General features: G+C 33.0%; 7 protein-coding genes across 21 annotated transcripts in view; 4 read left to right on the top strand and 3 right to left on the bottom strand.

The window, feature by feature from the left end:
• Positions 1 to 590: 590 nt before the first annotated feature.
• Positions 591 to 5,075, bottom strand: LOC660982 (peptidoglycan-recognition protein LC). The gene is made up of 5 exons (XM_008194325.3): positions 4,921 to 5,075; positions 4,212 to 4,876; positions 2,995 to 3,412; positions 2,003 to 2,200; positions 591 to 1,296 (listed from the first exon to the last, which is right to left on the bottom strand). Exons 1-5 carry the CDS (start codon positions 4,952 to 4,954, stop codon positions 761 to 763), a joined length of 1,851 nt encoding a protein of 616 aa, XP_008192547.2. The 5' UTR covers positions 4,955 to 5,075; the 3' UTR covers positions 591 to 760.
• A 135-nt stretch (positions 5,076 to 5,210) lies between these two features.
• LOC103312794 (peptidoglycan-recognition protein SC2) lies at positions 5,211 to 11,197 on the bottom strand. Of its 3 annotated transcripts, none has more exons than XM_008194315.3 (2): positions 10,894 to 11,197; positions 5,211 to 6,076 (listed from the first exon to the last, which is right to left on the bottom strand). In XM_008194315.3, the coding sequence occupies exons 1-2, from the start codon at positions 11,195 to 11,197 to the stop codon at positions 5,349 to 5,351; spliced, it is 1,032 nt and encodes a 343-aa protein (XP_008192537.1). In that variant the 3' UTR covers positions 5,211 to 5,348. The 3 variants fall into 3 exon arrangements, with proteins under 3 accessions (XP_008192537.1, XP_064215075.1, XP_015833415.1); XM_064359005.1 differs by lacking the exon at positions 10,894 to 11,197 and adding an exon at positions 6,666 to 6,723; XM_015977929.2 differs by lacking the exon at positions 10,894 to 11,197 and adding an exon at positions 6,215 to 6,597.
• LOC103312792 (uncharacterized) lies at positions 6,816 to 7,964 on the top strand. Its single transcript, XM_008194301.3, has 5 exons — positions 6,816 to 6,913; positions 6,964 to 6,987; positions 7,041 to 7,052; positions 7,106 to 7,138; positions 7,283 to 7,964. The coding sequence occupies exons 1-5, from the start codon at positions 6,845 to 6,847 to the stop codon at positions 7,847 to 7,849; spliced, it is 705 nt and encodes a 234-aa protein (XP_008192523.1). The 5' UTR covers positions 6,816 to 6,844; the 3' UTR covers positions 7,850 to 7,964.
• Positions 9,186 to 13,882, top strand: LOC103312790 (uncharacterized). Of its 6 annotated transcripts, XR_010335472.1 has the most exons (9): positions 9,211 to 9,323; positions 9,392 to 9,415; positions 9,482 to 9,493; positions 9,552 to 9,590; positions 10,002 to 12,560; positions 12,618 to 12,690; positions 12,754 to 12,844; positions 12,904 to 12,942; positions 13,484 to 13,882. XR_010335472.1 is itself a non-coding variant. In XM_064359011.1 (5 exons), exons 1-5 carry the CDS (start codon positions 9,258 to 9,260, stop codon positions 13,829 to 13,831), a joined length of 489 nt encoding a protein of 162 aa, XP_064215081.1. In that variant the 5' UTR covers positions 9,186 to 9,257; the 3' UTR covers positions 13,832 to 13,882. The 6 variants fall into 6 exon arrangements, 2 of the variants coding, with proteins under 2 accessions (XP_064215081.1, XP_015833423.1); XR_010335473.1 differs by lacking the exon at positions 9,482 to 9,493; XR_010335469.1 differs by having other exon boundaries at positions 9,482 to 9,590; positions 13,491 to 13,882.
• Positions 13,883 to 15,114: 1,232 nt separating this feature from the next.
• LOC103312564 (uncharacterized) lies at positions 15,115 to 17,414 on the top strand. Its single transcript, XM_015978093.2, has 5 exons — positions 15,115 to 15,231; positions 15,281 to 15,328; positions 16,589 to 16,916; positions 16,970 to 17,189; positions 17,241 to 17,414. Coding segments are annotated over exons 2-5 (618 nt in total). The 5' UTR covers positions 15,115 to 15,231; positions 15,281 to 15,327; the 3' UTR covers positions 17,310 to 17,414.
• Positions 15,335 to 16,571, top strand: LOC135265206 (tubulin delta chain-like). The gene has a single exon (XM_064357823.1). It carries the CDS (start codon positions 15,358 to 15,360, stop codon positions 16,537 to 16,539), a length of 1,182 nt encoding a protein of 393 aa, XP_064213893.1. The 5' UTR covers positions 15,335 to 15,357; the 3' UTR covers positions 16,540 to 16,571.
• A 508-nt stretch (positions 17,415 to 17,922) lies between the features above and the next one.
• Positions 17,923 to 25,237, bottom strand: part of bma (black match) — a 41,287-nt gene continuing 33,972 nt past the window's right edge. The window contains exons 14-17 of one of the 8 annotated variants that reach the window (XR_001574622.2): positions 23,978 to 24,040; positions 23,743 to 23,760; positions 23,059 to 23,544; positions 17,923 to 21,046 (exon numbers count right to left, since the gene is read on the bottom strand). Coding sequence is in view for 7 of the 8 variants with exons in the window: in XM_015978077.2 (XP_015833563.1) it covers positions 23,308 to 23,544; positions 23,743 to 23,760; positions 23,978 to 24,040 (318 nt within the window). In the remaining variant the exon portion in view is untranslated. Of the gene's footprint in view, positions 23,545 to 23,742; positions 23,761 to 23,977; positions 24,041 to 25,237 lie in introns of all 8 variants that reach the window. The other 7 variants (XM_015978077.2, XM_015978080.2, XM_015978076.2 and 4 more) reach the window with 7 other exon arrangements.

Genomic DNA, 25,237 nt, shown 5'->3' with positions numbered 1-25,237 from the left:
AAATTATTTTTTAAATAAGATTGATAAAATTGTAAAATAGTTATTAATGATCAGATTTCTCATTGAAAGTATAAATTATATCGGCTATTATTGACCACATTCACCATAACTTTAGAACCATTTCACCAAATATTACAAAACTTGGTAGACTTACTAACGAAAACATGCCCTTTACTCTGGAAATTACGACAAAAAATACGACAAAAACTAAAAAGTTGATCATTTGATTAAAAAAGTGCAACCTGTTTTACTAGCAGTTTTTTTAATCAAAACAGAGATATTTTTGGCGCCCGCCTAAAATTCTGCCGCCCTAGGCTATAGCTCATTTGGTTCATATGTAAATATGCCACTGTTAGTTTATATTTAATACTAGATTCGAATTTTTAAAATGGTATATAATACAATGTATTATTGTCCTTTTTTTTCTGTCATACGAATATATAGTTCCTAATTTTGGTGAATCATAAAAAATTGTGTTGTGCTAATAGTGGCGAAAAAATAGTGTTTTTTTACTGATGGTCCGAAAGTGCGCAGGCTTCATATAGAGTGGAAGGTAAGGTAAGTTTATTCTTTATTTATTGTAAAATCAGTAAAATTAACTTCTTTATTCATGTTTTGATAGTACAATAAAATATCAGTCTTATCTTAAACTTATTAAAATATTGAAAACAGTTACGAGTAGAGTTAGAATTGACCTCTTTAGTTCTAAGTAAAAATCACAATAAATTTGGACGTGTTTTTATGGCAAATATCTTCAAAATTACGGCGTTTTCGCCCAATGCTCCCACGTCTTCATCTCCTCATAGAGCGCCGCCCCCGGACTTTGGGTCGTTTCCAGCTGCCTGTGCGCTAGCAACTTATAATCTTTTCTTATGAACCCCAATTCCACCCCTTTTGCAATCAGTTGTTTGCAAGCCGTTATCTGCCTCTCCGGTGGTTTAAAACTATTAAAAGTGCCAATGAAGGCAATTCCGATACTTTTGGCGTTGTATCCGTACGTATGTGCCCCTTCTGATTTCCATCCCCGGCCTTCGTAAGCTTCTCCGTCGCCGCCCACCAGGAAATTGTATCCAATGTCCCACCAACTTCGGCTTTCGATGTGGAAGGTTTGGATGAAACGGACGTGGAAAATACATTGGGCTTGAGAGGAACAGTTTTCTGTGGCCGTGTGGAGGATTATGACGTAGGGGACGGGAACAGCGAGAGGGTTGGCGGGTTGGACTGGAGGTTGGGCAAGCCATTCCAGACGGGAGACAAGTTTAAGTTTGGGGGGAAGAGTCAGATTTGCCTGGGGATCTGAAACAAAGAATGCATTCGTATCAGGATCACCTTAAACCTTCCAATCAAAGAGTCAATAACGTCAGGTGGTGACTACCTTGAGCAATAAATCTTTTTTTATTATTGCATTGTGTTCTTATCTTTTAGAAAATTCTAAGTGTTTTATAAAGCTAGACTCTAAATATTTTGCCAAAAAAACAATGAAATTAATTAAATATTTGTTTAATGAAACTAGACGATGTGTTATAAAGATATAAAGTATTCTATATTTAAATATGTAACTGTAAAATATTTAACATTGCACGGTGCACATAACTTGTCCTTCCTTTGAACAATATAAACAGTATAAACACAACCTTGACGTTTGATTTTCTATGAAAATTGTATTGTTACCTCTTCTATCTTTGTGGACAGTAATTTTTATTTAAATTGGTTAAAATAACGCTGAAATTACTAAAAGGATATAAACATTTCGAACAGTGATGTACAAGTATTCACAAGTAGACAGTCAAATTAGCGACTCATTTTTAGTTTCCACAAAACCGTTGAGACTTTTTCAAAATTTTTGGTATGTATTGATAAAGGAATAGCGGAGGTGTATCATTGGGAAAAACCCAAGTGATTGTATGATAATTATTATTCTATGACCCACCTCAATAGCAAGGTCGGTTCGGGTCAAAATATGGCAAACCCACTTTTTGAAGAGATTTAAAAAAATGATTACCTATTGGCGAGTCGACTGGTGTATTTTTCTCCTGTTCATCCAATTTTTCCCTAGTTATTTGATCGTCTTCGATGGGATTAGGACTATGTCTTAATAATAACACAACCATTAAAATTGCTAATGATACAATCAAAACTGCTAGGAGGCTGACTAGAATCACAACGTTTTCTTGAAAGAATTTCTGTAATCGTCGAAATCCTGGAAAAAATTTAAATTAAACAATTAACTATGAAATTGCTATTGTTTACGTTATAAATTAACACTGACTACAAAAATGTTCAGTCAATATTGGACGAGATATCTTTATAAAGTAGGCCCAATTCGCTAATTTAACTCAAGGCAATCAAGACCCGAAATTAATCAAAGGTAATTAAAGGAAATGAAAATATCTGCATTTAATAAACTATAATTTTAGCTTAATTTGGGTTATTAATGTTTTCGTTGTCCATCTGTAATATTTTTTATATTAAATAAACTAAAAATGTCTATTTTTAGAATTATAATATGATAGTGTGCAGGAAAATTATTGAAAAAGTGCAATAATTTGCAGAAATATTGTTACAAACTACAAGTGTAGGGACTGTAAATATCGCAAAAGTAATAAATTAGATAAATGTAAAATGAATACGGAGAAAAATTAAAAATATTTATCACGTAAATGAATCGTAAATTACTTATTTAAACTGAATGCAATTAACATTATTGTTAAGCGGACGAAAAATTGAACAATTCTATATAACAAATTGTAATTTTATATTTTTGTTTCTTCTAAGGGAAGTTGAAAGATTTTAAATATGGAGCGTGTGCAATAAGTGATAACATGACTGATAAACTTCAATTATTATATAGTATATCATTATATCAAGCATTCCTTGAATTTTTCTTCTTTCATTTTGTACACGTAAACAAAGACACATCATTTTCCTTTTAATTATATTATTATGTTAACATGATTAAAATAATTGGTACTAACAACAGTCATTAATTATTACCTTTAACAATTCCTGAACTATTTTCCTGCACTGCAGGTTTACTCGCAGCATTGGTCTTCTCCGACGCAGTATTGTTATCATTCACAAACGTCGGATTTTCAAGTCCACTATCTGCAAGTGTCGTCGCATCTAATACAACTTCACTATCACTCTTGTCACTAGTGGTTTTACCATTCGCGTATAAGAACTGTTTAATAGTCACTGGTCCTTGATAGAACGTTTTATTTCCAAAGTGGATATCATTAGAGTTCATCACCGAGATATTGCCAAACGACGGTACTTCCGGTCTGTCGTCTTCGTGTAAGACGACAGCACCATCACACTCATTGTCATCCTCTGAAGAAGTACTGACCGTATCCTCGCCATCGCTGGTTAACGGGTTAGCGAGCGTTCCTTCCGGTTGCATTCCAAAAAGCGTTCAAATCACCGATGCTTTAGCACCAGAGATCGAACACGTCACACGAACATAGCACTATCAGGGTTTACACTCAACTGCGACTGTGCAACTTAACTTTCTTTTAACATAAACAACTCGATGTGTATTCGAGGTTTGCGTATTATCATCAACTCATCAGGAGCGTCGAAAGTTTTCGAAAATTTTTACTTGTTTTCAAGACTTGCTACTTTTAATTTTATCATTGTGTATTTTCATTTAGTTTAAAATAAATATTGATTATGTTGTGTGATGTTCACGTTTACGTGTTACTAAAGCAATAAAAAATTTCATTGTGTTTCAATGACTAGTTGTAATCACTTTATTTTAGTTATTAGAAGGTAATAAAACTATATCAACATCAGAATTTGGTCTGGTGTTTTCAAGATTTTTTATTACAAAAGTAACGCCACTGGTCACAGTTAAACATGAATAAATTATTGTTTGTTCATAAAGTGAAACTTGTTCGACTGGTTTCAGTTTATTTTAATTTAAATTCTACTTATGGAAACACAATTAACAAAATATATTTTTCATATAAAAAATATCTTCCAACGTTAATGGAATTAATTATAATAAGAGTTTACACTTTTGGTTCTTAGAATTTAGAATTATACAACAATAGTTCAAGGTTTGGATCCAGTTTTAGATGCTTATGTGCCTTAGGTCTTTTTGCGTTAAAAAGTGAATTCCGAACTTCCTCTGAAACCGAGACTGAAATCTTTCTATAATTTGATAACAGTTTCTAATAATAAACTTTGGTCCTTGAATTAAAAACAGATTAGTTTTTCAATACACCAGAGCGGAAATGGGGCCAGGTTTTCACAATTTTATATACATTTTTACCTGGACTTAACGTTGCCTTGGTTTGATTATGACACATTATTTTATATTTTTTACTCAATTTTTCTCCATTAACACCATCAATCATCAGTTGTTGGAAAGCATCAATCATATTTAAATTTAACTCATCCAAAATAAAATTACCGATAAAACTAACACTAATTGAGTGATTTCTTTGAGAATTTGCAACATCCCAACCCCGCCCTTCATAAATATTTCCATCACCTCCGATTAAAAAATTGTACGCAATATCTGACATTTTTAATTCGAGATGATAGTTTTGAATAGCTGCAACGATGTGTGAACACTGTTCGAAATTCCAGCAAAAATCGGTGACGGTATGTCCGATTATAACTAGATCCACTGGGTGTTGGAGACGGGTTTGGTTAAGGGGAGGTTTAGCACCCCATTGTTCCCGGTTGAAAAATTTTTGAGGGATTGTCCATTTATCATAAGGAAGGATCAAAGGATCGTCCTTGGTTACACTGAAGTGAATCCCGATTGCCGAAAGTGCGAAAATAATAGCCAACATGGCTAAAAATACGACGAGAAAAAATGCAACGCATTCTTTGAGGTCGAGGATCACCAGCGATTTTTGTTTATTTTCTAAAAGCAATTATCTTTATTGGGGTTATCGTTGGTGCACTTACGTTTTAGCTCTGGATTCGTTGCGATAAACACCATAATTGGTTAGTACTGATGGTAGTGACATTACAACAGAAACTAATGTTAATTTAAACTCGGCACAGATTTATATAACGCGTGGATTTCAGAAAAATCCCCGCAGTGTTATTATTGTATGATTCAGCTGAACATTGTGGATAATCGGTAGACAAAATGAACCGAAAAAAGTTGTTTGTTCATTCTGACAGTTTCAAGAAATGGGTACGAGTCCATAAATATTTGATTAATTAGCTTTGTTGAAAAATCACGATTCTGATTAAGAAACACAAAATATTAGCCAATTTATTTACACAAATAGCACAATTTATCAATTCACAAGTTGTGTATTTTATTATAAATACTAAATCAACAATAGCGACTAACAATTAACACAATTTTATTTCACTTCCTGTCACTATCGCGAGTAATAAATTCCCGCATCAAAATGCGGCCAATTTTTGATCTCTTTGTAAACATTTGGCCCCGGACTTTCCGTTCTAAACGTCTGATTGTGAGCTACCAGTTTATAATCCCTGGCCAATTTTCCACTCTTTACCCCCTCATCTAGCAATTTCTTCGCCACGCTGATCATCTCCGTCGTCAAATGATCATGAAGAAAATTCCCAATAAAACTAATCCCGATCGAATCATCCATGTGAAAATTCCTGATATCCCAGCCTCGTCCAACATACGCATTCCCATCTCCACCAATTACGAAATTGTACCCAATATCGGGACTTTTCAAATTGCCCACATGGTAGTCCTGCATGGACTGCACCCTTTGCGAACATGCAGGAAAGTCGCTACAAGTCGGGGTAACAGTGTGTGAAACGATGACAAAATGAGTGGGATGTGGCAGTGGTTTAGAGAAGTTTAAGGTGGCACGGCCTCCCCAAATTTTTTTCTCGATGATGGCACCGGGGCCCAAAGGAAGTCTTGGAGTCGCAGTGTTAGTGTCGGGAGTTTCGGGAGACTTTTCAGTTTTCCGTGGGAGTATTAAAACGCAAGTTGTGGTGACGAGGATTACGATTACGACTAGAGAAATGCCCAAATATTTCACATGTTTGGAGTATAGAAAGGAGTTTTTTGGTTTTTCAGCGTGGGGAGAGTCGGAACAGGTGCTTTCAGACTTGACGAGTTTACCTGAAAAATTGATCAATTAGAGATTGGATTAGTAATTGCTTTAATCTTATCTAAGTGTGAGTAAATATTTGGGTGTGCTAAATAGAGCGAAAACAAAACTGGGGACGATTGTTTTGGCATTGTTTATTTTGAACTCACCGCTTTGGCTTCGCGAAACCACGTCGCTTTTTTGCCGATATCGGCTTGAATTGACTCTAATGAGCTTCATGAGAGGACACATTACTGTCATACTCATTGACGCAAATTTCGATTTGGATGCTGAAATTAATGCGACTGAACCGTTCTTCGGTTTAGTTACTGAAAAAGAACGCGGCCTTCCGTTTAGCATCAGTGGGAATTATGTAAACATTTTCTATATTGGTTCGATGTTTTCATGAAAAATATTTAACAAAATATACATGAATCTTTCAGTTTATTACGCATTTTTGTCTTATAACTTTTGATAAATTCGTGTTTACAGACCGAGTGGAAATGGAAAGATCTGTGATTCAATAAATAACGGAGTTTATTTTTTAAGTAGGAAATTATTTTTGCAGATCTACGTAAATTATTTTTAAGTGAACTTTTAAGAAAATAACTTCTTACATACCTTGAGTTCCTGCGGCAGTAGCCATTTTATCGGAAATTACTTTTTTTATACACCTTAAAGAGCAATTAGTAGTTTTTGGATAATATTAAAAAGTTAGTGGCCACATCAAATTTTTTATGTGTGAAATTAAAATCTGATAAAATCTATAAAAGCCAAGAAAAGTTTTCAACCTAGCAACAATGAAATTTACTAGGTCTACAATCGTATTATTCGCTGCTTGCAGCATTGTTTTTGGTGGTACTGGTTTGGTGAGAATATTTCACATCTTTAATTAATTTTTAATTTTTTTTGTAAACAGGCAAAGACTAATGTAGAAGATAAAGTAAGTAGGTAGTTCAAATATTGCTATTACTAATTTATAATTTGGTATTACAGAGTAATACGGTGGTATGTTAGTAAAATATTTAAAATCGTTATCTGATATTATATTTCCCGAACAGGAAACTTCTGGACGACATGATGTTCAACCTAGAGTAAGATTGCTTTAACACATTTAACTGCACTCTATAAACACGAAATAGTCAATAAAATTAAATTTTTATGCATATTTGTAATATTTTTGGCTTATTTTTTGTGGGATTTACCATTGAGTTACTCTATTTTATTTCTTTAATTAGGTTCTTCCACTTGCTGTTCCACTGGTTGTGGGTTTATTGGGTGCTTTAGCCGGTGCTGGGGTAACTCATGCAGTTCACAAAGCACATGATAAAAATAAGGAAAAGGTACCTTCTACTAAAAAAACAACTCATTCATCAAATAAGAAAACAATCCCGAAAGTGTCTTCTGGGAAAGTAGTAACTAACAAAAAAAATAGCAAGAAGATATCTCCTGTTGACAATCAATCTCATGCAATTAATGAGAAAGACAACGATAAGATACTTTCTGTCAATAAAAAACATCAAACGATTGATGGGAACAATAAGAAGGTTGTTTCTTCAGATTCTACGAAAAATAACACGAATGTGTCTCCTGTTGGCAAACAGTCAGATGCAGTTAATAAGAAAGACAACAAGAAGATACTTTCTGTCGATAAAAAACCTCCAACGATTGATGGGAACAATAAGAAGGTTATTTCTTCTGATTCCAAGAAAAATAAGCCTACCCATGTGAGTAGAATGCTAGGGCCACCGGAAGAAATATCGGAAGAAATACAGGAAGAAATACTGGAAGAAATACCGGAATAAATACAGGAAGAACTAGAGACATAACCTAATTATGGCAACTTTTCCGAAAATTGTAAACTTTTGTAAATTTAATTTTGGTTATTGCTGGGTTTGTCAATAAAGTATTACAAAGGAACTTTTTTTATAAAATTAATCATACAAATTATTTTAATTCTAATAAGTCCTATTACTCATTTTCTTAATCCATAAAACAGTTCAAACTATTTTTAAAACCTGGCCAAAAAAAAGATAATTGCCAATTTTGCTTCTATATTTTCAATGACTAGAGATTTAACCATTAATAACTATTTTAAAATTTTATGGATCTTATTTAAGGAAATAATTCGGTAAAATGCTACACTGGCGTTTTTATAGTTTTGAAACAGCTAATAGTTTATTAACAGTTAATTTTTTTCTTAAACAAAATGGAAAAAGTCCAGCGTATGGACGTTTTGATTTTTTTTAAATTGTGGTTAGCATGCCCATTTGTGTGGAAGGTTCGAAGTGTTCGAACGTCAGTTCTGGCATAAATTTCTTTTTGTTTTTTTTTTGGTAAAATTTAATATCTAAACACAAATTGAAATAAAAGAATTACGACGGAATGGACTAAGAAGTTAATTTGCCTTTTCCGTTCTGTCGATAATTTTAAAGTACACGCTAATTTTTATCATTCTTGTTCAGCGGTTCTCAAAATTTGGAACCTTAAGTACAGAAGGAATTTTTGGGGGAAAAGTATGCATTTTCGATGTACAGAAATGTTACTTAATCGATTCGTTTTATGCCTTCAAATTTTTGCTAAGCCATTCTCTAACAGACTCTAACAGCTAATTAAGCATCATCAAGTACAAATGTGATAATTTTTTTTAATCAATTTTTTCGAAATATTTTTTTATTTTTCGAGTTATACCATTGCAATACTATTGCAATGGAAGTCAATTTTTTACTCAAAAAATCGTATTAGTGTGCCACATATTTTTTTTAAACTCTAAAACTAAATAGGTATCTACAAAAGAATTTGATTATACAAGTGACAAGTAGTTTTATGAAACATGGATTGACTATAGCAAACTGATGAAAATTGCAGATTGAAAACAATTGGGTATTTTTTGTTTTTTAGTTTAATAAAAAAAAGTAGTTACATTATCAATTCTGTAACTGTTAAAACGTCCTAACGAAAGTTTAATAGCTTTGTGTTTCATTTTGTTTCACACGTGCTTCATTATTTATTGTGCATTTTTAAGTCGCTTTAAACATAATTGTTTAATCATCAAAAAATGTTTATGGCTATTGATTTAAAAAAAGTAATAAATCACTACAATAAACACTTTAAGCAAAAAATTAATAACTATAAAATATGATAACATATTTTATAAAAGGGGGAAAAGTGAGTGAAATTAGGTAGCAAGTCACTTTTAATTTTAACTCTATTATGAAGTTCAGCTTTATCATCCTATCGGGCGGTGTATGTGCTAATATTATAGCCAACAATCATTTGGTAAAGATTAAATTAACATTTTATTTTAAGATCAATAATTTTTTATCTTTTTCATATGGTATCCACAGGGAAATCAAGATGTGGTGGATAAAGTAAGTAGCTTTAATCATTTACACATAAGGATATTTTTATTTATAACTTTTTATTTATATCTGCAGACCAAAAGTTTGGTATGTATACCAACTACAATATTTATAATAGTTGTCCGAAATTATGTTTCCCGAACAGGAAAACCAAGCTTCTGGACGTAATGATGTTCAACCCAGAGTAAGATTGTTTTAATTATAATAACAATAACCTCCCAATACTTAGGGCCGATTTACAGAAAGCTAATAAAAGTTCAATCTTAAAATAAAATGGATGGTGTTGGTGTTGATTTGCTTAACATTAACTATCAAATTAATCGTGAGTTTAGATGATATCATTGTAACTAAGTGATTTGGTGAACTGGCCCTAAATATTAACATTATTATTTTATTAATTTAATTATTCAAATTAAATTGTGCAATTCAAAAAGAAATAGTAATTAATAATTAATTTGCCCCTAACATTTTCTTGAAGAAACCCGTATTATTTTTGGTTTACCTTTTTTATAATAAATACTACACGTATACCTACGTTTGAAATTTCATAATTACTATAGGTACTATAACTTATGAGTTTTACTTCTTTTACTAGATCTTTCCATTTCTTATTCCACTATTTGCGGCGCTAGCGGGTGGTGTAATAGGCGGGGCAACCCGCGCTGGAGTATCTCATGAACTTTCTAAAAAAAATAAGAAAAAATCAACCAAAAAACTAACAAGAAAACCAAAGAAAAAACCAACTCACACAGTCAATAAGAAAAATAACAAAAAGGTATCTTCTGGGAAAGCAGCAACTCCTGCAGCTAAGAAAAAAAATAACAAAAAGGTATCTTCTGGCAAAACAGCAATTCCTGCAGCTAAGGTGAAAAATAACATAAAGACAACTCCTGCAGTTAATAAGAAAAATAACAAAAAGGTACCTTCTGGAAAAAAGGCGACTCCTACAACTAAAAAGCAAAATACCAAAAAAGTATCTTCTAATAAAAAGGCAATACCTGTAGTTAAAAAGGAAAATAACAAAAAGAAAATTACCCAAGGATCAAAAACCCCTGTAATTAATACAAAAAATAACACGAAAGTTGTTTCTTCTCCCAAATAAAGGCAAACTTTAATTGTAACTGGCATTATAAATAAATAAATTAAAGTTATCAAAGAATTATTGTAATAAATTTTCTTATTTCTTGTGCCTTGTGAGATTCTTTTGAGCATTAATTAATAATTTCTACAGCTTTTTGTAATACCATAATGAATCATTGGAATATTTATTGAGCCATTATTTAATTATTTATTTAAAATAAGTTTAGACCTTAAAAAGAACTATGTATTTGTATACAATCAAATGAAGCTTCCAAATCAGCTCTATTTACTTACAGTGTGCATCATATTTACTTATTTCGCGTTACATTTATCGTATTTAAACATGATAATTCGCAGAAATGCACTTGCACCACCGCAAAAGATAAACAAGCCGTTTAAGTTTATACCATTGAGATCAGTTGTATTAGCAGATCCATTTCCTATAGTTCCTCTAGAAGCAGATGATTGTGTCACATTTTGATAAATCGTGACCGGTCCATGGAATTGAGTTACAGGCCCAATGATAACATCTTTTGAGTTTTCAACATTTATAGCAGTTGGTGTAAAACTAGCGTCACTAGAACAGCACAAATCTTCTAATTCCGTTACTGCACTATCTTCATTTTCACTTTTTAACACTACTTCAGAATTGGGCATTCCCAAAGGAAATACGTGAAACGCTGAATTATCAGACGCACTGATTAAGGTCATTTAGTCGCATTATAACTAATTTTGTAAGTGTTCTTACATTTTTATTTAATAAAACTTTGTAAATGTATCATGTTTCACAAGACACGATAATAATTGGGTACCACATTCTCGTACTAGCAACAAATTGTTAATTTAGTTAACATTGAGCGCCAGTGAGTGTTTATGGTGGGGAAAACCATAATGTGTGCAATCTCAATGCACATATTTTGTCTGATGATCTAGTGTTATTTTTTTTTATTTTTTAATCTAAAATTTTCCAATCCGTGCTTAAAATTTGAGACAAACGAAAAAGGAGTAAATAAATTTAATTTTGAGTTTTGTTTTGTTTTTATTTTGTATTAGTGTATTGTATTAGTGGCGCTATCTATACCTGAATACCTTTTACTTCGATAAGATCGCTACATTATTAATTATTATTTAGATTAAATTTCAACGTTTCTCTGAAATCCAATAAATCTTTTAAGTTCATTCACGTGGTTCACTTTTTGCCAGTAAAACCAAAATTAAAACCGGAACTTTGTACTCAGTAAATTACCGGTAATAATTTTCGAATGTCGAACAAAAAGCCGCTAATACGTACAACAAAAAATAATAGAAAATTTGATTGAGTGTATTAAAACCTTGAAAACGTTAATAAATAATTCATCAAATATTACACTAGCATTTGATAAAAACTCATGCAGGTAACAAGAAAAATGACACTAAGTTTGATAAAAAAAACTCAAAATAATAAGAAAAAATTCCCTTTTCAACAAACTCTAGTTTAATTGCAACAGGGGGTTTGAATATACACTGAGATTTTTATTTTATTGAATATCACATAACACCATTATTACCATTATGTTCAATTTAAAAAAATACATATCAAAGAATTACTAGAATTCTTAGATCTTCTGTATTATATGGTAAAGAGTTTATTTCACTAATCATTACATAACAAATATTACACATAATATTGTTAATTGTACTATCTTTTGTTGAGTTTTAATAAGTCCATGTCATGCACTGCAAACAGTTCCATAGAAACAACAATGTTCAGCAAAATAAAATTTTCAGTGTATAATAGTCACGACTTTAAATTTCATAATATTTTTTTCGTTTTATACTGCAATGATCAACATATTATAATAAAATAATTCAAATTTGAATTTTTTTTGTAATAAAAAAATTTGAAATTCTCGTGAATGTCAATAATTTATAACACTTTCGATTTGCTGGCACGTATCACACTATTTATTATTGGGTTTTTTATGTTTACGAACATATTTATTAGTATTAGTGCAACAAAAAATATTTATAACTTATTTTTGACAGAATAATAAGTTACACCATATTTAATACTTAAGCACAAACTTTATAAAAGGTAAATACAAGAGTAAAATGTGGTAATAGTAAGATTAACAGTTTATTTTAACTTTAGCTCCACCATGAAGTTCAACATTATCATCCTGTCGGTCGGTGTTTGTGCTACTATTATAGACAGTAGACATTTGGTAAAGACATAATTAACATTTTAAGAGACATCATTTTTGATCTTTTTTACATGGTCTCTACAGGCAAATCAAAATATAGCGGATAATGTAAGAAGTTAATAATTTACACATTAATTATTTCTAATGTGTTACTATCTTTTAGACAAAAAACGTGGTAAGTATAAAACACTACAATATTTAAAATGGTTGCCCGAAATTACGTTTCCGGAACAGGAAAATCGAGCTTCAGGACGTAAGGATGTTCAATCCAGAGTAAGAAAAATTGTTTTTATTATAGCCTAACAACACAATCACTCTATCTGCAGAAAAACAAACTAAAGTTACTTCAGAAATTAAAAAGTAATGAGACTAATGGGAATGAATGGTGTTATTTATTACTCATCCATTAACAAACTAACTCACGTGAAATAAAATTTGTTTGAAATGAAATGTTCTGTAAACTAGTTCTAAATATTCTTTTCTATAATTATGTTAAACTATTAGCTGTTTCAAAACTACAGAAAAACCAACAGTTCATTTTACCGAATAATTTTTTGAATAAGGGTTGATAAAATGTAAAATAGATATTAATGATTAGATGTCTTACATTAAATAATTTATTTAAATTATTTAAAAATTTATAATTTAGAGAAAATGCGACGTTGGCATTTCGAAACTTCTAGTAAGTTAACAACAATATTATTATTGTTAATTTTAATTTGCATAACATTTTTTGAACATACTCATTATTATCTTTAGTTCAGCTTTTTCATACGATGAAATTTTTGTAATTATGACTTTTAACTCTTACTAGTTTTTAGGATTGATGGTTTTGCCATTGATTACTACTGGGTTGGCCACGGCTGGTGCGGCTAGTGCTTTTGGTGTGGCTAGTGCAGCTAGTGCAGCTGGTGCGGCTGCTGCAGTTGATATGGCTGCTGCACACAGCCCGAATCCGTCGCAATCTGAGCGTCCTAGTGCAGCTGGTGCGGCTGCTGCACAAAGCGCGTATCTGTCGCATTCTGAGCGTCCTAGTGCAGCTGGTGCGGCTGCTGCACTTGATATGGCTGCTGCACAAAGCGTAGATATGTCGCAATATAAGAAAGTGTCTTCAACCGAAAAGTATGAAACTCCAACAGATGATTTATGTTGTTGTTTATAAACTACAATAATTTCAATAATTTCTAGTAATAAAATAATTTGTACTTGGAAACTATTTTTTATTTATGTCATGAGATTTCTGTGAAAGTCAATAGTTCTTCAAGCTTGTTAATACCAAGTTGAATCATATCTGATTGTATCTGTTCACACAATAGAAAGAACTATGTACGTATTTTTATCGAATTCTGTCAGTTAGGAGTCACCTACATAAATATAGTCTGGTTGCTATATATAATCATATAGCTATGATTTGTTGAAACCGTTTACAATATTATAGCGGCAATTTTACCTATCGATATGTTAATTTTACGTACCTAAAGTTTCTACTCAACAAACTGCCCTTATTTTTGCCGTAAGGGTATTGATATTATAGGTAGGTGTAGTATAGCTTTTTAATGACAATGAATATTGTCTGTGTCGAAAAAATAACAGAAAATTTGAATGAGTGTATTAAAACATTAACATTTGAAACGTCTATAAATAATTTCTCGCAAGTACCGCTCTAAAATTTGATAAATTGAAAAATTGTTTTCTGGAATTTTTCTCAAGCGTGTTTCCAGGCAATATTTCCGAGACATTACTAGTGAAAAATGCGATATTCTAAAGAAAATTTTAATCATTGTGTTATGATTTTGATAGAAAAATGATTTTTTCGACAATTGTGATTTTACGTGTATATTATTTACTATTAGAATACGATTGGCAGTAATATAAAAGTTCAATAAAAAAAGTGTAAACGCAAAGTAGTTCGTGTTTAATACGTATTTAACTATTCATTGTGTTTTTGAAAAGTTTTTTTATTTGGAAACATAAACTTTTAACCATCAAATATTTTACAAAAATCATATCAATAAATAGTTTTGTGTAATAAACTATGAAAAAGGAAAAAGCAGCGTGGTTAATAACAGTCAGATTTAACTTTAAATCCATCATGAGGTTCAGCTTTATTAATATCGCTATTAATGATCGGTGTTAACGCCGCTATATTAAATAGTGGTGTTTTGGTAAAAAAAAATCATTTTAAACTAATCAACTTTTATTTTTTGTCTGTAGAGGGAAATCATAAAGTAAAGTCAAATTAAATTAAGCCAAGTATACTTAACTAGTTAAAAACCTATATGCAAATTGGTTATATGTAAATTTGTTTTTGGTTGCAGACCCAAAATTTAGTATTGATAATGTTTAATTTGAAATTTAAGATTGTTACCATTTATTTGCTGTTAGGCAAAAGTTACCAGTTTATTGAAAAATGTATTGGCTTGGTTTGAGTTGCGTCTTTCTTTTGTTCTGTTTGATGGCGCCCTCTAATTACAGGGAACTGCAATGTTTAACTGTCAAAAATTGTTTTTGTTGAGGTTATGTAATTTTTAAATAGTATAATTTTTAAACGTTTTGGACTTGGTGAGTATCCCAACGACATGCGATTGTTTCTAACTCATTTAATTTTTAGACTGTTTTTTATAAGACTGATTTTGGAGTTTGCTTCTAGAAGGCAAAAGTACGTAATTTTGCTTTTATATTTGCAGTATGAGCGTCATTGGGTTATTTTATGGTCAATGTGGCAACCAAATCTGTGATTCCTTCTATACTAACATTTATAATGACTTATCTTTAAATCCCAAACATTGTGATTACTACAGTCAAAGTTTAAACAAGTGGTTTAACGTAACTAAAACCAAAAAACTGGTTCCAAAATCTATACTAATAGACACTGAAAGTAAAACAATTCTTCATAAAAAATCCTGTTATCAGTTCAGAAATATAATCTCAAAATCATCTGGGGGGTCAGCTAATAACTGGGCTTTTGGGTATTTCCACCAAAGTAAACTACTGTTAAACGATACTCTTGAATGTGTACGAAAAGAGTTGGAAAAAACGGACTTGTTGAGCAGTTTTTTAAACGTTTTTAGTTCGTCAGGAGGCACAGGTTCTGGCGTTGGAAGTTGCATAGTCGAGCATTTAAAAAACGAGTTTCCTCATAAAACATTTGTTAACGCTTTAATCCTACCATATTCCAGTGGAGAGGTAGTAATTCAAAGTTACAACAGCTTACTCACTCTGTCAAAGATATATTCAATTAGTAACGCAATTTTGATGTTTGAAAACGATAGATTGCACTACAATTGTATTAATTCCCTAAATATAAAAGACGTCACTTTTGACGACATAAATAATTTGCTATCGCACCAATTACTCTCCGTTTACCAACCATTAAACGCTCAAACATCCGATCTGTTGACAAAATTGTGCGACAATTCGCATAAATTATTACAAATCAGATCGGCTCCACTTTCAAAACTCGATTGTGCGTCCAACTGGAAGTCTTTACTGACGTCAATCTCTCGCCAATCTCGCTTCGACTTTTTACAAAAAAACCAACATAAAAGTTTGTCAACGGCTTTGATATGCAGAGGAGACCATAATCCGAACGAGAATGATCTGAAACCGTTTAAAGACTCAAATTCCTCCAAAACGTTCCAACTTTACCACCAGAAAAGAAAACTGTTTAATTTGGAAAATTGCCTCACTGTCGTTTCAAACACTAATAATATTTGCGGCCCCCTTGACTCGATTTTACAAGACGCGAAGACTCTTTACAAGTTTGGTGCTTATTTGCATCATTATGAAAAGTTTGGAGTGGGCCAAACGCATTTTAAGACTGCTTTCGATACTTGTGAATCAATTTTGAATGATTATAAAAAATTGTAATTTTTTAATTTTGTAATAAATATTTTATTGTGGTTTGTGGTTTATTTAGTGAACACGTGGAGTGTGGCCGAAAAGAGGAAACTCTTGCTAGCTTTGCGAGAATGCGGCACAAATAACATCGCCGCAGTTCAAAAATTTCTCCCCAATAAAAGCATAACTGAGATCAGACTCGCGTTTGAACACTATGCAAAATTAGCAAAGCAACGAATAAGTGACGAGGAAACACCCAAAGATGAGGATTCCGCGATAAATCAGTGGATTAAAATCATAAAAAAGAGTCAAGAAAACAGCACTGGCGTTTCCGATATTGTAACAAGGGTTTTGAAATATATCGCTTTGTTTGAAAAGCGGCCAAATGACAAAGATGTGAATTTGAGGTATTTTTGTATTTTGTTTTTGTTGCTGTGAGTACGTACAACGCCCTTTTCAGGGATTGTTATATGGCACTTTCGGAAATGTCAAACAGTGTAGTCATCACAAATTTAAATCCGACGACCAGTTATTTTTTTTATGAAAATTTGGCCCGATTGGCGCTTAAAATAAAAAATAGTAATGTTGACAATAAAAGGGCGTTTGTTAAAAAAATGAAAAATTTGGGACATGGTCACAAACCTGAAAGTCTTAAGACTTACAGCAGAAAGAAGAAAAAGGTAGCTAGCAATTTCAACTGTATTTTTTTACTAATTACTATTATGTTTTAGGTGAATGTGATTTTGAATCCGTTATATATTCCAGATAATCTTTTAAAAACTGGCGATGATAGCAATTAGGAAATAAAAACTGATTCCCGAACTGATCGTTTGATTTTATTGTTCTTAAAATTGTTCCATTGTAACTTTCCCATCACCTTTAAAAATAAAAGATCTTGAGACAGACTGCAACGTTTATTTTTACTTTTTTTTATCATTTCTTGTTAAACATTTTCTGAAAATGTTTTACTTTTTTTTGGAGTAGTTAAGCTTCAACTACTAGACTTACGAGTTTCTTGCATATTAAGTATTAAAATACAATCTGCAAATGAATTACTAAAACCGCTTTAAATCGACGTTTCACTTTTTCTGTTGCCGTTTTTTTATTTTTGCAACTTCTGGTCAGAAAAATGGGGCTAGAACTTTTTCGTTATTATTTGTCAACGTTTTGAAAGAAACTTGTCCAGATTTTGCCCAAAATTAGTATTCCGTGTCTCCAAATGCGATTAGCATTCTGTCAACTACTTAGCAGAATTTGCGTATGCTGTTTGAATAGCAAGAGGGTCATTTAAGTTTTGTGGACTAAAATAGCAATTGTTTCGAATGCCACAATCCCGGTGATTAAATATTGATTTTCCGCAACAAGTTGCCGCAGTTTGAAGAAATCTTTTGGTGAGGGAAATAAAACACGGAATGAAACATATCACATTTTAATAATCTCTCATTGCCTCTGCTTTAACATTTCTGTCACATTATTGAAACAGTTGATGTGGTAAGACAGACAAGGTTTCACCACGTGGTGAATCGTTGTCTGCCTTTACAATCGGAATGTTTTGTACTTTCTGTTTTGATTGTATTTCTGACCTACAGAGTCAACACACATTAGAGCTATATCCGAACTATTTACACCGAAAGTTATAAGAAAATGTTTAATTTACAATTAATTAAGTTGATATGAACAGTCGAGAATTGGCATTTCATACATTTAGTGTATTGACATTTCATATAGTTAAAGATGGTTTCATAATTGTGCATTATACAGATTGTCGAATGGTAAACATGGAATATTGATTGATAAATTCGAAAACGCTATACACTTTCCTATTTACATAAATAAACAAATTTTAAATATGAGTGCAGAGGAGTTCGGCTGGTTTCCAAGTCCAGCATTGATCGAAAAAAGCCGAACTCTCTGATCGACAACATTGAGCAAATGGCACAACCATCGGAGGGATACAACAAGCTAATCCGACAGGGAATCACAGCAGGAACAATGACAATGACACGATATAAAGAAAAATATTCATTTAAATGCTACATATCATGTTCATCGTTTTCTTAGATGGAGAAATATTTTCGCCACTTTTTTATTATCTAAAGGTGTTCTCAATCACGTAAAAAAATAAATTATCAGAGTCACAACTCTATGTACAATAAGTACCTAAAGGAAAACACGTATCTACTTATCACCTAGTTTCCTGGGCACTTGCTTTTTACCATTAACAGCGGCCAACGTAAAAAATTCATGGATCTGTTATTGTTTGTAACGGGATCAATTGCACCGCAAAATGCATCGGAAATTGGTCTCTTCAAATTCATTTAATGAAGGTGCGGAAATGACAACGAAAAACAACGATACGAAATTTCTCGGGTGAGTACACAAATTAGGGATTTGGGTATTTGCCTTCCACCGCAGCAGTTAATTCGGAAATGGACAAAAAGGGGAATTTTTACGTTTACAAAGCTTTAAATATTGACTTTTTATTTTTGTTTGGGAAATTTTAAAACAAAAATTAGGCCTAAGGTAGGCTTTTTTACAAAAACAATTACTTGTTTTTAATTGACAACTGGCTTCATTATGTACAAGTTTTACGTAATTTGGATACTTATTATCCATTGAACGGTCAGGTTAGGGCTAATCCTAAAATCAATTTTTAATTATTCAAGTTAATTTTAGTTTGTTTGGAAACAACCATCGAGAGCCGTTTTTGAAACATTTCAACGCCCAAAATTTTTGTAAATGATATGTTTTTATTGTTTTACTATATATTCTAACTTAATGTGTATTTAGTATAGTCACATCCTTGTTTTTACAAATTTTTAAAATGTGAATTTATTTTGCGCTTTCGTTATTTCTACGAAATACATGTTTTGGAGATTTTGTGAAGGAGCCGAATCATGCTACTGTGTGATATTATTTTGTTGTTTTTATTTCAGTTGATTTGTTATTCGTACTCGTATACAAAAAATTGTCGTGAATTACTTTGAGCTAGATTGAAATTGTGCGAGGAGCAAATTTCTGGAATACTTTTGCGATTCAGTGCAAAAAGTGCGAGGTGTAGGTGTAGAAAATGTTAAGGGTATGGCGGGTTAAAAATAAACATTTGTATATTGATTTCTGGAGATAGCAGGGAAGCTACGTCGAAAACAGCACATGTCTATCGTAGTTATTAAAAGTTTCGCCAGACCTGGGTATCATGAATACACTAAACTTTCTAATTATGTAGTTGATTTCTGCTATTTGGTGATATGTAGAAGTGTAAGCACTTTTTGGCAGTAGTGTTATGAGGGAGTATGTCTGTGTGCGTTCGAAATTGATCCACTTGACCTGAAGCAAGTTAAATTACTAGCAAATTAACAAGTTGCGCTGATATAACCTCGCCCATCTATTTTGCGAGTGATTTTCCGGTTGAGTTGTTTTAATAACAAATTGCTCAAGATACAAAGAAGAAACAAGAAGCGTCGAATTAATTCGAAAATGAATTGCAGCGTAGGCGATTAATCATCCGAAACAGACGTACAGTTATCCAATTTGGTAGTTTTGCAGCAATTCGAATTAGCGAACACATGAAGCTTTCTAAAATATTTCTCAATCTAATTTGCATTGGTGTCATGAACACTCGTCGTCAGGACGAGCTTTTAAAATCACACAAACGTCAATACGATTACATGCACAAACACACAGAGGAGATTTACGAAATATGCATATGAAAAATATGAAATTGTATATTTTTAGACGATTGTCGAGGGTGTATTTTTACAAGGCTAGAAGGGCACAGAGTCGCAGGCATGCGGAAGGTCGCTTTCCAATGGAACACTGTGCACGGTTACACGCCATCGCCAGATTTACTCTCAGTCAAATGAACGCAATGCTTGACTCGGAATTTCGGACTTTCTACTGGAATCAGAACTACACAACAAAGACTGAACAATAGACACGGACACTACGTGTTTTATCCGCAATTATTACCCAAAAACCATTTTTTTAATAAAACTTCTACGTGTTTTATGTGCAATTATTACCAAAAAATCAATTTTTTGAATCAGATTAAAAAAACCATTTTGTTAGGGGCTATTGTCCAGCCTCGGCCGGAATTCGTTTCAATGGCGTTACAACTCCATCGAGTGGTTATTGCTAATCACGAGAGTGCGGTACCCTCAACGTCGAGGAAAGTGATGTACAATGCGAGTATAGAATGAGAAAAATGTCGTTGAGATCTAAGACAGTGGATAAATTCGCTCGGTGCGTTTGTTGAAGCTTCGCACGACTGCCTCCAGTTCATTTGACTGGTGAGACGCCTCGAGATATAATAAGTATTGCAGTGAGATAGTTATCGGACGATGGAGAGAGTTAAGAAACACTTCAATGGACACACACAACAATTAAACATGTCTGGATTTTGTGCGGTCGCCTGTGATTGTCGCTCGGATTGCCACTTCCGGTCTTCATTGAAACATCCACAAAAAATATAAAAAATAAAATCGAGCTCGAATCATCAGCGTGGGGATGCTTATTGACGTCCGGCAAATAGCTGGTACTGGAACATCAGAAAACAATTATGCGGGGGTTATTGGAGGGAAGCGGGCGACATTTAACTACTCTATCGCTGGTACTGATTCAAGTATTTGAATGTTCAAGAATACGAGACACTCCCCCCCTTGGAGTCTTCAAGCACCGATATGCAAAGTCAACAATTACATTACAATCCTCACCTAAAATAGCAAATTACGATTACGTAAACTTATTCATCGATTAAGTCCTCGAAAGCGCACGTAATCGTCCTTTGCGTCAACGGCGCGCAGGAATCAGCTAATATGGGTTCGCTGCGATTTATACGCTTTCATTAGCTAACAACTTGGAGGCATAAATGTAACAGATAACTTGGATTTTACGGCTATATATGAAAACCCTCTTTATAACTTGTGTCAACAGGTAGCCGTATTGATTGGGGAATAAATTTGCTGAAAGCTGAAACTTTACACCTAAATATGTCGAGTTGAGAGGGGGACGCATTTTCAAATGGAACGAAAATGCTGCAGAACTTTTGTTCGGTTATAATACCACCAACGCTGGTTTAGTAATACACGAAATGGGGCCAAAGCCCGATATTTATTGTATTCACAAAAATATAAAATAGGTTTTTGTTTAGAGAATAACTTGGTTTCCACTGTATAGTAAAACCTGAGGTGAGGTTTTGCTCTCGGGTCTCAAAAGGGGTTTCGTTTGTAAGTGAATATTTGATTCTAAGGGTTAAATGTTAAACTACCTTTTTTGTTGACCATGTGTTAATGTTTGTACATATTAAATGATTTAGTTCATAAAAGCATGTATTTATGGACGACTATTTTTAATAATTAACTCTTTTTGTGATTTCAGCGTTTAAAAATTTAAATCATTCTTTATGGGGCTTCTTAGTCCTAGAAACGCTTTACAGTTCAACACCTACGCTCTTTTTAAATCAGCAAATGTTCATAAATTGTACCTTAAACTGTCCGTTTTACAGAAAACAACGCCCGCATTTAAAAAATGCAAAAAGTTCGTTTCACAGATTACACTGTCACTTTAGATACATCCAAAACTAATTTATTATTATACAGGTTAACATTGAAATTGGCTTAAATTTGGAATAATTTTAAATTTTGTGACCAAGATAGGAGTTTGCGATCAACGAAAAAATGTTGTAATCAATTCGCTAGTTAATGGACGATTAATATTCTTAACTGTTAAAAGCACTCACTCGCTCTCGCTGGTTTAAATTAGTCTGGTAAATAAGTATTAAGTAAAAAACGCTTTATACAATTTTGGGTAGAACTCGTTAACTTTAATTACGAGTAAAATGATTTTGATTCGTTTAGATTTTGTAATAAACTAGCTAAAATGTTGAATTTCTATCTGTTCTCAAAAACACATTCTCTTAAAAATGAGATTTTAGAAGAGGACAAAAAGTTTATAGTTTTGCATAATTAGTACAGTAAATACACAGGGGTATGACTTTAATTCAAGTAATATGAGAAACATAGAAATATTAATTAATTTTGTTCTCTTTGTCCGTTTATGTTTATTATTAGTCTTTTTGCAAAACTATCATTTTTTTGGATTTAAGGATCAATTAGAGAAAAGTTAATTTAACGTTAAAAAGTGCACAAATTACAAGTTAATTTGATATAGTTTAAGTTGGAATTTATGCTAAATCTTTGCTAAAGATAGAGAAATCGATTTATTAAAAATTTAATGGAAAGCTCATTAATAAGTTATCTTTTCTTGTTTTTTTGGTTGGATTTGAGGTCGGATAAAATAATTAATTCTGTTAAGACTTTTTAAAGAGCCGGTTCGTTACCGGAATTCTAATTTAGCTTTCAGCGATCGGGAACCCATATTACGTGATTCGATATCGTTTTATTTTTTTCATAATTATCATATTGTTTAATGATCGATGCTTTTATAAGAGATTGTTATGGTCGCTTATTTATTATGTTTTCTTTACCATTGAGTTTTAAGCTGGATCGGAGTTAGTTGTTGGTGCGTGTTAAAAACGTAGAAAAGAGTTACCTGTAACAGTGGTATTCCTCGCCGTTCTACAAAATAAACATCTAAAACAGTCTTAAGTAGTCAGTCTCAATAAAGATGTAATTTAGGCGGAGGTGGGTTTCGTATCTTGAGTTATCATCCCCTATCCATAAGAGAAATAGTTTCAATAGCCCCCGCCAGGTGAATGAAATGCACGACAGAGACATATGACTTGTGTGGGATAAGCAGGAGTGTGACTGATGTTAATACGACGGTCATACGTACGTACATTCAGCTAAATGTAATGTTCAGGGAGGGGCATTTCCTAACCGAGCTACTAGAGAACGTTCGGCCGTTGGTCGGTTGGTGTGAAGAGGTGAGTCTTACCATGCCAGAGCCGAGCTGCTGCAGCAGCCCTGAGCCCTGAGAGCCGCCCAACACTGCCGACGGCCGTCTGGAACGGATGCTCTGCATGCTACTGCTGAGCAGGAACGGGACGCTGCTGCTCGTGTTGGGCATCGAGCCTCCCTGAAACCCCAGCACAGCTCAGAACCTCGTCCGCACCGCAGCTCTGCCAAACACTAGATTTTCTATAAGATTTTGGCAAAACTGCATTCCTCGCAACTACACATCGACTACTCTACTGTGGCTGTGGTGAGGCTACGTGGAGCCGCCTCAGGCGGCCCGTGTGGTGTCCTTATGATAACAACAGATACAGATACTCACTATCATGCTCCGTGCAAGCTGAATAGAGACAGAGCGCAATCAACACATTGCACATGATCCAAGCGGTCGGACGGCACAAATGAGAATGAACAAATGATTAACAAAGTGATATGAGTGAGCGTGTAGTGTCGTGCATGATTCCGTGGGGAGGTTTCTGAGCAAAGGAACCTCTCCGCGGGTGCACGAACTCTTCGTCGGACATAACACACCACACGACATACACGGGAGCACTTACATAGGTGGATGGCACCGATAGGCTCGAGCCCTCACGGGACACAGAGCTGTACCCTATAGCGCCCTGTGCGAACAAGCGCTTCAGCATTTTTTCTTTGTGAAAAAGGTGGACGAAATACTCTTTGCGCAGGAGGGAACACGTCTTAATGCAATTTTTTAATTATGTATTCATAAAAAACATAACAAAACTTTTTGCAAAATTGGTGGATGCGCCGGGTCAACACAATAGTATTTATGTACTTTTAAGTTTTTTCACGTTTGATCAAACAATATGTTTGTTTAAATGTTAATTAGTTGCTAATTAAATTCTGGATTTCATGAAAAGATGAGAGCTTCTGCACAAACAGGTCGCATAAATGTTAATTATGGATGTATCCAGCAGGGTACGTCCGAGAACGTGGGATTGCAAAATGGTGATTGAAAGACGTGCTAATGAAAACATGTCAAAATTCCTCCAAAAAAAAAAAACAGGCTTCAAATTCGTATTTTCCTTCAATGAATTTATTGATTTTTTTCATTGTTATTATGAAAAACATAACAAAATTTTTGGCGAAACTGGTGGATGCGCCGGAACAATTAGTTGTATGTACTATAGGTTTTACACGTTTAATCAAACGCTATTTTTGTTTAATTAGATGCTAACTAAACTTTAGATTTTGTGAAAATGTGACAGCTTCTGTACAAAGAGATTGCATAAATGTATAAATGTTAATTATGGATGTCTCCAACAGTGAACGAGGGTGTGTAAAATGGTGCCAGAAAAACGTGGAAAGCCACAAATAGATCTATTTGTAAACCTAGTAATTTTTGCATTATTTTATTGGAATGCTTACCGCTATAATAAAAACTAAGGGAATTTTGTCCCATCTTTTGAAAACATTGTTTGATTTTAGTGTCGCACGCCCTAAAACCTAAAAAACTAAACTAAAACCTATCTAAAAAAAATTAACAGAAGTAAAGCACCACTCTGTACGAACTTTATTCTCTATCATTTATGCTATAAATTTTTGCTTTTATTCAACTAGAAATAATTACCTACTTCTACATCCTTTTTCGTCTGAAGTTTAAGGACAAGTTTTATGTTGGACTGAGATATTGGAATAGTATAAATTGACTTTAATTTAATTTAATTTTGTTGTTTTTAAATATCATTTCGAATAATGGGCAGAATTACTATGTGCATTTATGATTAAATAAATAAATTCCGTTTTAATTATTAATTCCATAAATTAGTAATTCAGAATTCGCTAAACAAATTTTG

Source organism: Tribolium castaneum, chromosome 1, assembly GCF_031307605.1.
Source record: "Tribolium castaneum strain GA2 chromosome 1, icTriCast1.1, whole genome shotgun sequence".
NCBI lineage: Eukaryota > Metazoa > Arthropoda > Insecta > Coleoptera > Tenebrionidae > Tribolium > Tribolium castaneum.
Note: the sequence above shows the minus strand (reverse complement) of the source record. Positions and strands in the feature narration are given on the sequence as shown.

Coding starts and splice junctions, on each gene's coding strand:
- LOC135265206 (XM_064357823.1), top strand. CDS start 15,358: ATGAGCGTCATTGGGTTATTTTATGGTCAATGTGGCAACCAAATCTGT.
- LOC660982 (XM_008194325.3), bottom strand. CDS start 4,954: ATGGTGTTTATCGCAACGAATCCAGAGCTAAAAC. Junction 3,413..4,211: donor GCTCTGGTGTATTGAAAAAC/TAATCTGTTTTT, acceptor TCGGTGATTTGA/ACGCTTTTTGGAATGCAACC. Junction 2,201..2,994: donor TAGTTCAGGAATTGTTAAAG/GTAATAATTAAT, acceptor AATTTTTTCCAG/GATTTCGACGATTACAGAAA.
- LOC103312792 (XM_008194301.3), top strand. CDS start 6,845: ATGAAATTTACTAGGTCTACAATCGTATTATTCGCTGCTTGCAGCATT. Junction 6,914..6,963: donor TTTTTGGTGGTACTGGTTTG/GTGAGAATATTT, acceptor TTTTGTAAACAG/GCAAAGACTAATGTAGAAGA. Junction 7,139..7,282: donor GACATGATGTTCAACCTAGA/GTAAGATTGCTT, acceptor TTCTTTAATTAG/GTTCTTCCACTTGCTGTTCC.
- LOC103312794 (XM_008194315.3), bottom strand. CDS start 11,197: ATGACCTTAATCAGTGCGTCTGATAATTCAGCGTTTCACGTATTTCCT. Junction 6,077..10,893: donor TAATACAACTGATCTCAATG/GTATAAACTTAA, acceptor TCAATTTTTCAG/GTAAACTCGTCAAGTCTGAA.
- LOC103312790 (XM_064359011.1), top strand. CDS start 9,258: ATGAAGTTCAGCTTTATCATCCTATCGGGCGGTGTATGTGCTAATATT. Junction 9,324..9,391: donor TTATAGCCAACAATCATTTG/GTAAAGATTAAA, acceptor TGGTATCCACAG/GGAAATCAAGATGTGGTGGA. Junction 9,591..13,483: donor GTAATGATGTTCAACCCAGA/GTAAGATTGTTT, acceptor AACTCTTACTAG/TTTTTAGGATTGATGGTTTT.
- LOC103312564 (XM_015978093.2), top strand. Junction 16,917..16,969: donor GACAAAGATGTGAATTTGAG/GTATTTTTGTAT, acceptor CGCCCTTTTCAG/GGATTGTTATATGGCACTTT. Junction 17,190..17,240: donor ACAGCAGAAAGAAGAAAAAG/GTAGCTAGCAAT, acceptor ATTATGTTTTAG/GTGAATGTGATTTTGAATCC.